Source organism: Plodia interpunctella, chromosome 15, assembly GCF_027563975.2.
Source record: "Plodia interpunctella isolate USDA-ARS_2022_Savannah chromosome 15, ilPloInte3.2, whole genome shotgun sequence".
Classification (NCBI taxonomy): domain Eukaryota; kingdom Metazoa; phylum Arthropoda; class Insecta; order Lepidoptera; family Pyralidae; genus Plodia; species Plodia interpunctella.
Genome location: NC_071308.1, coordinates 4,499,145 through 4,512,041, shown reverse-complemented (window position 1 = coordinate 4,512,041; position 12,897 = coordinate 4,499,145). Strand labels below are relative to the sequence as shown.

Here is a 12,897-nt window from a genome sequence, read left to right as displayed (position 1 = left end):
TGCATATTGATGCAAATTTGGTATACAGTTACGGGTGCGACCTAACGTTGAAAGGCGCTAGCGTGAAAATCTTATCTATCTTAAAAAAATATCTAGAAAAATTATAGGAGCTACACCAAACAAATGATTTGGAGGGCTGTGGGCTGTGGTAGACATATTCGCTGATAATGGTGGTCTTTATAATCTTTAGTTCTTAGTTTATGTTGTCATAAAAATAGCAACATTGTTTTCCATTGGCATTCAGAAGGGTGAGGTCTAGGCGCGCCCGGCACTTTTATGTATTTAGTACAGTCACCTCCTCGTCGAGTCGCTGCACCCACAGATGCAGATTACTGTACTGGCGCAATGACAGATCGTCGATGGCTCGCTGCAGTCGACTCAGGATGTCGGCGAGGCTCTGCGCGGAGTACGGACACGTCTCCAGCGAACGAGCGTCTACTGATATCTGCTCTTCTACTGCTAGCAGGTCTTCAACCTAAAATATAAACATGTCATACAAAAAGTGCGATATGGCGGAGGCAATGGCAAACTACGCCATTCATGTTGGCAAGAAAGTTATTTGTATGTAAACTCTATTGCATAAAGAAAACAAAAAAAAAGCAGTAAAAAAAAGAGGCGCGTATAAAGCACGTGTGTGTCCACTTATTGGCTATAAGAAAGAGAACTTGAAATTATGGTTTTGGAAAAGCCGTCTATGATAAAATAAAAAATAATAATGTAAAGACCAACTGGCATATTTTTTTCATCTAAATGACGTACCATACAAGTTTCGAAATATATATGCCTTTACTTAATAAAACTATCCACATGTCATTTACTTTTCACATTACATACCTTCTCTTGGAACAGCAAGACGACTTCACTCAGTTTCTGGACGTACGGATCCAGCTTGTAGGATTCCCACACGAGCGCCATTCCCTCGGACACTTGGTTCAACACGTCCCGTCTCAGACCGGCCACCAGGGGGATGATCGACGCTTTGTCACGGATCTAGAAATTGGATATTTCAGCATGTCGGCAAATAAAAATATAGCTTTATAGAAGACCATAGACATTGGAAAGAAGCGCTAATAGAATTTTACACAGAATTGCCATTCACGAAGTGATAAAAATTGTGCCGTAAATAAATTATTAAATAAAAGCCAGTAATACTCGAGAAAGCAAGACAGAAGAAAATATTAGTTGAAGGACATTATGTTCAACCACTGCAAAGATAAAAACAATCTTCAAATTTATAAATTATAACTCAGTGAAAAAAGAGAAAAGGAAATATTACTGCAATATTATCACGCCAGAGTGCAGCACTAGAGTGAGATATCAACAGTGTTGACTTGTGCACCATGGTGATGGGTGGTTTGGATTGGTGCTGCAATCTGCGTCGAGGTTTGCGTAATATTCTCTATTTTAATATTTTTATATCATAAAGCATTGGTGTTTTATATTCATTCTCAATATACACATATCAATCTCATTTATAAATATTACAAATACGAGTACATAGAGTGCACATGAAATAAATAACATAGAAGCGTCGGAACCATGCAGCATTGTAGACTACCTTTGTATGATTCCTATTATTTAGCTGCACAAATAAAAATGCATATGTGTTAGTGATCTCACACATAGAAAAATCATTGTGTATTTTGTTAGTAAAGTAGGTGATTATTGTGTGCTAGTAATTTTCTAGTATCTGTCTCGTGTTTTGTGCTTGAACACTGTGAGTAATGTATTTTTTATGTGGAGTTAAGATTATATAAAGAACATACCTTTTCCAAAGTTCGCTCGTAAGTGCGCACACTCTCAATGAGTGAGATAGCGAATGGATACAGTTGGTTAGCCTGGTGAGCTTTGTTCACAATAGCTAGGGGAACCCTAAAATTAATATCCATAAATTTTTAATGTAATAAAAAAGGAACGAATAATAACTGCTTAATAACTAATAGATTTGTTTACCTAAAACCAAGGTTCTTTAAGTTTCGCACTTCCTTATACAGGGTGATGATTTCTGGCAAAAAGTTGACTTTCAGTTTCAGTATGGTCCCAGTCTTGCTGGAGCGGGCGCGAACGGACTCGATAGCAAAGATACGCCCGGACACACCGAGGTTGCGTTGTTGTACCTAAAATATCGCGAAAATAATTATTATAAGTCATATGAGGAATTTTAAATAGGTATATATATATATATATATATATATTATATACTCACCTTTCGTGCCCAATCATCGAAAACTTCTTGGGTGTCAAGTTTCAGGCGGAAACTATCTCCGTCGGCTTTGAGTTTCTGACCTTCGATATGGTTCTCCCAGCCCTTACCTAAGGGAATTTAAAAATTAGGTCAACATATATGAGACATACTAAATATTATTAATCTTTGCCTGTTTATTCATTATCGTATTTTAATTAGTAGTTATCATTACAAGAGATCGAAAAACAACTGTAGCAGAATCAACATATGTATTATTGCGCCTTTGAAGGAATTAATTAAATGTTTATTTACCGAATACGGTACAGGTAACGTCTCAAATTAACATACATGGAATGGTATGAAGACAATGGGCACGCTATGAAGAAGAACACATAAAACATAGAACATATAAATGCATTCGATCTATTTTTGAATAAGCGTATGGAATTTCGTACCAAGAACATCCTCAACCCTCTTCAGATAAGCAGTGAGCTGATGATCGATCTGTTTGGCCCAGATGATGGAGCCCGCTACGGGCGGCAAGTCGCGGACCAATGACAGACGACTGCATTTAGATTGGGGGTATTGCACCTGAAAATACAAACGTTTCTCTAACATTTTTAAAATTACTTTGATGTTTCTCAAGCGAAGAGCGACACAGAGGCTGTATTTGTAGAGTAATTATTGTATTTTGTAACTTGTAAAGTATTGGAAAAGCGAAACAGCGTCTTCTAATTCCCATCCAACTGTTTAAATATTAGGATTACTGATTTAACACATTTTTCCATGAATTGAGAACAAAAAAGACAGCTGTCCATGACATTAATATATATAAACGAGTAGGCAGGCCTTGTGACTGCATTGGCGATGGCTTTGGTCAAAGAGTGTTCTAGAACAAGTACAAGAGCTGGGAATAGGACAAGGACATATTGGTACACAGTAAATATCACGTCGTTGGAGTTTAAATGGCCATTTGCAAGAACACCGAGGTATAAAGCTAACTCATTCCAGTTTTGCGTTATGCCTTGGTGTAACGCAAAATTAAAATGATATTACGTTAGTGCATTCTGACTGCGACACGCCTCAATAACGTAGCAACGTCATTAATTTTGATTTTGTTGAGGATCATTGTTCGCGATGACACTCGTCACACGCGTAACGGCGTTACTGCATGAGATTAGTAAAACACGCGTCGCGTTGTTAAAGAGAGTCAACGCGTTAAATTAAGAACATTGTACAAAAAAAAAATAGATCGTTCAAAATTACGATTAACAATTTTGGTGGAATTGACTTGGTCATTATCTCAATGAGACGAGGAAAAAGACACGCATATATCGCTAAACATAACAAGCGTGTTCAGCCTTGGGTGGTGGCACGGATATGAGCAGTGTAAGTGACGGTTATTGCAGTGGGTACCAATGGATGAGGCTCGTTCCAGTCAGGAAACATGGACCTGAACACCGGGTGAGACAAGTTCCGATGTTCGGAATGAAATATAAAGAACTGTAACAATCAGTACATACATGCGTTACAGTAAATAATATCATCAGGAGTGTTAAATTAGTAAACAAAAAAATTGGCATAGCACAGTCAACGCATAGTAAAAAAAATTTTTTTTTGCTGTTAACACAGTCATTCTGATATAAGTAAACAGTAAACCTAAAGCAATAAATAAAGTGGGGTATTTTACTGCAAATAAGTAATTAATGCCATATAAACACATTACACCTAAAACCTAAAAATAACTAACTTTTCATTATTTCTTTATCCTGGTTGCTTTGAGCTCAGGGTTCGCTTTTTCTACTTTTTCTTCTGCATTTGGCATCCTTACTTCTGTAATATTATACATTTACCTATACTCCTTGAAACATCTACTTGACATACCTTGAACTTTTCATGCAACGTCTCGATATCGTCTTTAACTCGTTGTATCAGCTGCGTCTGGTACTCGCGTATAGCGCCGCGGATGTGCGGGCGCACGAAGAGGGCGTTGAACCGGGAGAAGATACGGAACATCTCGTTGGCGTTCTTAGCTGTGCCCAGCTGGTCGCGCAGGTGCGCCGTGATGCGGGTCTCCACGCGGTCTGGTGGATAAGACAACAACAATATCATCAACAAAAGAGTTGCTGGCAAACCCAGCGACCATGGCCGAAGCCTAGTGCTGTTCAACATTGGCGGTAGTACGCTTCCCGAAGGAGGTAGGCCGGTTCCACTAAAGCAGTGTTGAAAGGACCCATTCAAGAGGCCAACAGCGGAAAATTGTTGGAAGTAAGACAAAGGAAAGTAAACAAAATAATAATGTAGTAAAGAGCACTTACCAATCCTATCCTCATAGCGGCGCACAGCAGCTTCCCAGGCGTCACAGCCCTCGCGAGAGATGTCCAGGCAATCGACTTCTTTCACGTTCTCGTACGCAAAGTTCACCTGTTACGACGAATTATAATCATAAATAGTTAGAAACTAAAGAAGTGAAAACAAAAGACCGATGATTTTTGCCCTTTTTCCCTTCCATAGATAAAGATTTTTGTAGATTTTTTCAATGATAAGATTAAAGAAGATTTTTTCGATTTCAACAAAAATAACTTTTATAAGTACCTTTACAAATGGGGCATAATAAAAAGGAGCTTAATGGCGCAGAGGTTAACGCGCTCGGCATTCTGTATTGGCGGTTAAGTCATTCATACAAAGGTCGGTCATTGGATGGGTGATCATAAATGTATTCCTCCTCTCCTTTATGTAAACTTCTCCGTGCTTCGGAAGGCACGTTAAGCCGTTGATCCCGGTTGTATCTGTAGTCGTCAAAACTCGCCAATCCGCAATGGGCCTGTGGTAGTTTATGGCCTATACTCCTTATCCATCAATAAGCAAGGCCTGTGCCCCAGCAATGGGAACGTTAAATTTGCTGTTAATGACGATGATGAATAAAAAATGAGTAAACAGTTGACAGTCTAAACCACGAAATAATAAGTTAATTTACCTCAGCGATGGCGTTGGCATCGGCCGCGTCCATCGGCAATGAATGCGGCTGCGCGGGCTCCCCCCCACCCCCTGTTTCAGGGGTCACTGTAGCGCGCGGTCGTAGCACCTGGGTATAGATTATTTAATAGGATACTTTCGGCAATGAAAAATAAATAATAAATATATAAGGATTGTCTACATAAAGAGTAGAAAATAATGTAGGCTGGTAACACTGAGCTTATCAAGCAATCTTGACAATATTTGGAGCTGCAATGACAAAAATGTGGTTCGTTAAAAATATTTTTTTTACTCTTTATAGATTGACTAAAGAAATATTAAAAAATAAGAATTATGGGGGTCTTTATGTGACTAATAGAAGCGAAAACATTTTTTTTAAATTTGTGTTTGCATGCACTTTTGTTCGCGCATCTCATAATAAAATAACCACTCGATAGAATTTGATGAGGTTCACAGTTGTATAGGGGATTGTCTAACTTAAAACCTGGTATAGGTTTCATCTTGAAACGTTGCATAGAACTCGAGATATTGACAATAACAAATTATGAGCGGCCGAACGAAATAAAGGAGCAAAAGCTAAAGTTAAGTAAATAATAAAATACCCTGAGCATGACGGTGCGCAGCTGCTCGTGGTGGCGGCGGAAGCGGCGCATGTGCTCCATGCGCGCCTGCAGCCGCTTATGCGACGGGGACACGCGCCACACCATCTTCAGGTGCTCGTCGCGCTTCTTCTTCACTATGTCGCTGCGGAGAAACAAGAAAGATAATTATAACACAAAAATTAAAACTCACTTGGACAATTTTTGCAAAGTATGACATGATAAATAAATAAATATATCAGGACAAAACACACAGATTGAGCCAGCTCCAAAGTAAGTTCGGGACTTGTGTTATGGGATACTAACTCAAGGATGCTATATTTTATAACAAATACATATATGTATAGATAAACATCAAATATTCCATCATGACCCGACCGGGGATCGAAGCCGGACCTCGAACCTCTTGGTTCAGAGGCAAGCACTTTACCACTGCGCCACTGAGGTCGTCATATACATAAATAAATAAATAATAAATAATAAATAGGGACAAATCACGCAGATTGAGCTAGCCCCAAAGTAAGTTCGAAACTTGTGTTATGGGATACTAACTCAACGATACTATATTCTATAACATATACATATATAGATAAACATCCAAGACCCAGGTCAATCTGAAAAAGATCATTTTTCATGTTGACCTGACCGGGATTTGAACCCGGGACCTCCACTGTAGCAGTCCGGCATGATGACCATTAAGCCACGGAGGTCGTCAAATACAATACAAGTACATACAAGATTAAAAAATATATACATCATATAAGTATCGCGTTTGTCCTGACGGGGTATTCAGAGTTAAACTAAAGCGAAACTCGAATGCCACTTTTATCTGGATAGTGGAATTGAGATTAAATAGTTTAAAACACGTTGCTAGCCCATAAATAGCCTATGAAAATATATAGCCCGTAGTTAAACGAACAAGTAAATAGCAGATTTGAGTGCACTTACCGCAGTAGCCCTTGAAGCTTCTCGTACTCGTCGTCCCAGCAGGAGAACACCTCGAAGCACTGCGTCATCACGCGCTCGAAGTCTTCGAATGGAATGTGCATGAGGCGCCGAGTACCTAGCACCTATTGCGAAATAATGAATAAATTGATTGATTTAGTTTGTTTCTCAGCGTTTACAGAAGACAGATTATAACTCAGCATGTCAGCACAGTATATAAGTACACACACAGTGTTTGTATTTGCCTGGTCTGAAAGTTTAACTGGCATGAAGTCAACTAGTTTATTAAATTTTATTTCTAATAACAATGTAGTTCAAGGAAAGAAAAATATATCAAAAACGAGAATATACAAATTGCTGTTAACAGAAAAAGGTAAACGTATATATTTTAGTGACTCCGTTTATACAAAAATTATAATAATAATAATAATTTACATTAACTCATAAAGTTACAACAATTTAGATTTTATTTGTGTCTATCATTACAGATTCCATTTAACATATAATGCTTGATGAATCGGGTATTTATATGTTACCTTCAATAGCTGCTGTGAGAGGTCACGGGAGATAGCTTCGACGAGTCTCAAGCCGCGCTGTATCGGGTACTTTGTGGAGCGGATCTTGCGCAGGTGAGAGAAGATCTGTTGCACTGCTAGTCTAATAACACATACGAGTATGGCTTGAATTTGGTTCTGAACTTATGATCTAGGTAAAAAAGCCTGTGGTGATATGTGATGAAGCTTTGAACTATATTAGAAAGTTGTCATATGAGGTTGTTTTCGTTTTTGGAGGTTGCCATTTTAAGAAGTTGTCATTCTCAGCCTGAGGGTTGGCAGGCATTTCTTAGTTATATTTGGATTTTTTGCTGTAGGATTTTGGTTGGTCGTGATTTTAATATGAAATATGCTAGATATAGATAAATCATTTTTTTTACTACAAACAGTTATATAGCCAATAATAAACAATGATTTAGATATATCTGACTTTACCTAATTCTCTCCAATTCCGTAGCACTAAGCAGGTCATTGATCGGGAAGTCCTTCATTAGTGGGTTGTAGTCTGAGACCGTCGCTAGAGCTTGCTTGAGACCAGTGTCGGTGTCGAATGACACTGTGGCGTGGAAACGTTTCCCGTACTTCAGTATCTCAAGGGTAAGAGCCACCTAAGATAATAAAACAAATTGTAATTAATGTAACATGGCACAAAAATAGAATTTTATACAATATACTAACCTCAATACTCTCTCTTTTCTCCTGAATGCGATGAAGAGCTCTCTCGAGGTTAAGCCAAAATGAGATTTCTTGAAGGGCCGTTCCATTCGAGGGGTCTCTGTCCAACTTCGTAACCTGAAAATAGAAACACAAAAATGAGATGCAATATATTAATAATGAGTAGAAAATAGTTAAGTAAATACTAAATTATAAAACAAAATATTTTACAAAGTTTTTTTAACATAATAAATAAATAAAAAATAATGAAAAAACTAGGCCACAACTCAGAATTTGATTTGTACCAAATCAGGGCGTTGGTATTCCGCGAATATCAGTGGTAACATGGAAGATATATCATTAGTACATGTGTTAAAAACATAAAAATTGATAAAGATAAACAATAGACAAGAGGAAGGTATACTTTTTGGATTTCCTTGATCCAACGGTTGACGCCATTCTGCAGTTGGTTGAGGAATGTTGAGTCTTCCACTTTATCACCAAAGTCAGCCACGCGTGGTTTGCGACCTTCGTCAGCAGCTCTGGTTGAAACAAATGGTAAAATGTGCAATGTTTCAGATACAAACATTATTATAAAATCTTTGTGGATCTGACGCAAAGTGCACATTTTGAGGAATGCATATCTTGCATAGTGCCCATCTTGCATAAAGTGCTCATTGTGACGCAAAATATGCATTTCAGAAAATGCATATCTTGCGTCAGACCCAGATGGGTCTGATAAAGATTTATCATTAGAATTGTGCATGCACTAGTAGTAGTAGTGGACTAGCTAGACAGTCCACATAATATTCAAACATTAACCAACTGCCATGTGAACTCCAGATAAATTAGGCTATAAAAAAACCTCAAATTTTAATTAATAACTCAAAAATAGAAAATTAACTACTCCGGCAGCTCAAATTTTACCGAGAACAGGCGAGGTATTAAAGAGATTAAAAACAAACTATGATTTGTTTTTTTTTTTTGTTAAAATAATATCCAAACAGTACCTCTTTATGACAGCGGCCACTAAAGGATGCACCGGCAGGGTGATCTCTGGGATGTCAATGTTCTGCTGCAGGTGCAGGAGACCCATTTCCAATTCTGCAATCTTCTTCTCTACAGATGGTGCCATTTTATCTCCATCCCTGCACACACACACACACACAAAAACAATTCAGCATATTCACAATATATTTTCCCACTTTATGTTATTTTTTGTAGCACAACAGGCAAAAAAGCATATGGGTTACCTAATGGTAAGCATTCACTGCTGTCCTTGGAAACAGTCACTGATGCATTAGACAAAGCAATAGAATTTATTTTTGATGCAGGAACTAACATTATAAAATGTTCATGAAATACTATTGGAATGACTTAACTAGTTGGACTATCTATAATATTTTTGACAAGTAGTTAGCTATGGCCAGGATATTATAATGTACTCTACATAATAACTGCATACCTATCAGCTCTTCCACTCTCCTTGACATAGCTCTTGAAGAATGGAGCCATAGTCTTGCTGATGAAGGCATGGAGAGTCTCATAGGGGGAGCCATCAGACAGATTGATGAGGCGCAGCTGACTATGGATGGATTTGTCAGCTTCGATGACTGCACCTCTCTTGATGCAGACAAATGCGGCTACTCGGGGAGATGTGAAGTGCACCTGCAAAATATGACACACTTGTAGTTCCATAATTTGTATAGTACTGACCAATAAACTATCTAAACAGTGTGGTTCCCGCCCGGTTCACTACAGCATTAGAAATTAGACATGGTCCTATATTTCTAATCATGCTAATGTCAAAAGAGGTTACTAACAACAGCATTCCTAAAGATAGCATCAGGCTGGCAGCCAGTCATAAAATATAGCTAAATCCTCAAAATGTAGAGATTAATATATTATCTCAGTAGGATTAGTCACATCACAGCCGATAATAAAAACCAGGAACAGGATGACTTACACAGAACTTCCCAAATTTTAAGACTTAACAGTTGATTCAGATGAATATGGTAAATAAAATATATGTTTGATTATAATTATTCAAAAGTGAAAATAGAACATAATCACCTCATTGCTGATTTGATAGGTGACAGCTTCTTTCTCCTCTTCACCTTCTGTTGGCTGCTCATTGTCATCTTCTGAAAAATAAGTCTTATTTAAATTCATACAATATTAACTATCACTTGTAGTTTCGTAAAATGTGTACTGTGTTTTCTGAGTTATTAAATAAAGTACAACATGTTTGTGGAGAATTAAAATAATATAAAATCTCTTGGACAGGATATTCTAACATCAGGTTGATTGACCTTGCTATACAAAAGAGAACAAAAATGTATTCAGCCGAATTAAGGACTTGTCATGATTTTATGTCTGTTAATAAGTACATGAAATACCCTTTGAGCTAGGAGATAATAAAGACAATTTAACATGATCACAGTCCAATCAGACCATGCCAGAACTGACTAGTACAGTCTCTTTCTCATCCTTGTGTGTGCTCCTGGTAACATTCAGCATAAAAAAGACCTTACAACTTTGAAGACTCCGCTGTGATTTTATGGCCTCCTTTCGACTTCAACCCTCTTTGGGAATTGTAATTAACTTGGTCTGCCAATTATCATATTTCTTGAGAGATATTATGAATAGCTTCAGAGGAGAAAATATCTATGGCTTATACATTTAATGCAAAAGGTCTTATAGTTATTGATCATAGCAATTAAAGTTATTATAAGGATTAATTTCATAATGTGAAAGTAAAAAGAAAGCCTAAAAATCTATGAGCAGACCAGCAGACTGGAACAAACAATTTCTATGCAGTTATAAAAATACTAATTGCAAATGCATAGATTATGCATGATGATATCATCTTATTGATCTGCTCATTCCGACAGTGTTTACCTTTGGATGAAAACCTCTGTACATACAACGAAGACACCTGCGGATCGCAGATGAACTTTCGAATGCAGTCTTGGTTTACTTTGTCGTCAAGTGCGGCGTTCAGCGTCGGCGGAACGATGTCATCCTCCGGTAGAAGTACCGTTGCAGCCCGACGCAGGTAGTTGGCAAAGTCTTGGAAATCAACCACGACGACATTATGTGCCTCCGGGGCATTTTCACTCCCGTCAAGGGAGTCTCCCATGATGTTTTATGGAAGAAACTATTTTCTAATAAGAATCAAGAACTATATTATTCGGATATCAACTGCAACAGCAATGCAGCTGAGCAGCCGGAAATTGACAAGTATTTTATAATGACAGATGGATGACGAATCGGATAATATTGCCATATAAAATCTTTACTACCTGGCAACAATAGTATACTCAATAAAGATTCCCACTCATGACTCTGCAGAGGTTTGCGAGATCCTTTGATGGGGTCACAGTCAACATAAAGTTATGCTTATATATATATGTCTATGAATGATACAGCCAATTGCTGTATGGGCATAGATCCCTCTGCCTTACCATATAGATAACCTAAACAAAAAAATGTCTATGTCTTTCTTGGCTCTGCTACAGTCGAAGGCAGTTTGGGCTTAGATACCTTTGCCTTTCCATGTGGATAAACAAAACAAAAAATAAATGTCTGTGGACGGGGTCAGCCCGTTGCGCAGAGAAAGCTAGAGTCTACGATACATCTTTTGTTTCGTTTTACAAGAATTTTAAATGCGTTTTAAAGTAGAGATACATGGGAAGAACGGAACAGAGTGCTGATATCTTTTGTCTCTCACCGTGTGCACAGTCAAGTCAATCTGTCAAGGTCAAGGTCTGGATTGGGCCGAGAAGTTGTACGAAATTCTTGCATATCATTGGATATGCTAGCCCGACATCTAGTTGACCTTAAAGACAAAAAATAATTAGCTTTCTCTGTCTGTCGGTTAAATATTATCATTAAGTATGCTATTTTAGTAAAGCGCGTACCTATTTGAAGTTTACAGAAATGCATTAAATAAAGTAAATTTTGCGGGAATAAGAGTATCCATACAATAAAAAAAAGCATTCGCATTTTTGATATCGCTTCAACTTATATTTATCGAACTATTCGGTAGTTTTAGATGCACATATATTAGAACATTACATTGTTCTTTTAACTGTGTTTATATGCAAGATAAAAAAGTCCTCGATATTCTAAATTTATCGATGATTAAATAGCTTTGTGGGCTTAAATAAAAACAATAAAAGAACTTGTCTTTTATAAAGTATTTTTGTTGCGTTAACATATATTTCGTATAGGTATTTGCAATTTAAGTAATAACTCCTTTGTAGGTAAGGGAAGCGAATCACCAATTGTGAAAAATTAATCAAATAAACGAGCCGTTTTGTAGTCCTTTTGGGGAATCTTTTATTTTGTTATTTACAATAAAATGTATCGTTTAGGTACCTTGTTAAAAAATATACCTACGGCATTTTCGGCGTTTTACACATTTTTTATTTCGTACAACTCTGGAAATCTATTCATAATTTATAGTGATCATATAGTGTAGGTAGGTAGGTAGTTATTTATTTATTATATTTACCTTATTTATTTTATATAGTAATTTTATTAATTTGGATTTTTCTTAAGTTATCGATCATATATGATACATTATTGGCGCAGCCTTTAACTCATGAAGCCCGTCATTTTATCATCTACTTATTAAAATATTAAATCCCCGTACTCTGATGAAAGTAATTCGAGACGGGACTTGTTACAGCAACAAATTGCTATTTGATTTCTTTTTTCAATCGAGCGCCGTAAACTCAAGTTTGACGGTAGTAAAACAGAGACTCGGTCGGGTGATCAAATCCCGAACGTCAGGTCCCTGCAGTCTTTCAAAAACTCCTAAAAGCACCTCTTTCCTTTAACGGGATTTTCAATCAAGTCGCCCTCCTCTCCTTCGCTTTATCCATCACAGTCGACAAAAAATCTGCCTATATCAGCCCGCACCGCCTTTTGCAGGCTGTCGATCGATTTTGAGCCTTGATGTTTTAAAGGAAGAGTG

The 12,897-nt window shown here is 37.4% G+C and overlaps 1 protein-coding gene across 6 annotated transcripts in view; it reads right to left on the bottom strand.

Moving 5' to 3' along the window:
- The window catches only part of Dhc64C (Dynein heavy chain 64C), a 50,700-nt gene extending 39,537 nt beyond the window's left edge, over positions 1-11,163 (bottom strand). For 2 of the 6 annotated variants that reach the window (XM_053756079.2, XM_053756077.2), the window contains exons 1-20: positions 10,815-11,163; positions 9,987-10,057; positions 9,379-9,581; positions 8,924-9,061; positions 8,338-8,455; positions 7,938-8,051; positions 7,695-7,867; positions 7,242-7,362; positions 6,709-6,830; positions 5,764-5,905; positions 5,163-5,270; positions 4,504-4,609; positions 4,070-4,269; positions 2,641-2,776; positions 2,207-2,313; positions 1,954-2,117; positions 1,767-1,872; positions 1,559-1,582; positions 835-990; positions 296-475 (exon numbers count right to left, since the gene is read on the bottom strand). In XM_053756079.2, coding sequence (XP_053612054.1) covers positions 296-475; positions 835-990; positions 1,559-1,582; positions 1,767-1,872; positions 1,954-2,117; positions 2,207-2,313; positions 2,641-2,776; positions 4,070-4,269; positions 4,504-4,609; positions 5,163-5,270; positions 5,764-5,905; positions 6,709-6,830; positions 7,242-7,362; positions 7,695-7,867; positions 7,938-8,051; positions 8,338-8,455; positions 8,924-9,061; positions 9,379-9,581; positions 9,987-10,057; positions 10,815-11,055 — 2,730 coding nt within the window. In that variant the 5' untranslated portion in view covers positions 11,056-11,163. The remainder of the gene's footprint in view (positions 1-295; positions 476-834; positions 991-1,558; positions 1,583-1,766; positions 1,873-1,953; positions 2,118-2,206; positions 2,314-2,640; positions 2,777-4,069; positions 4,270-4,503; positions 4,610-5,162; positions 5,271-5,763; positions 5,906-6,708; positions 6,831-7,241; positions 7,363-7,694; positions 7,868-7,937; positions 8,052-8,337; positions 8,456-8,923; positions 9,062-9,378; positions 9,582-9,986; positions 10,058-10,814) is intronic. The other 4 variants (XM_053756081.1, XM_053756083.1, XM_053756080.2 and 1 more) reach the window with 3 other exon arrangements.
- Positions 11,164-12,897: the final 1,734 nt, after the last annotated feature.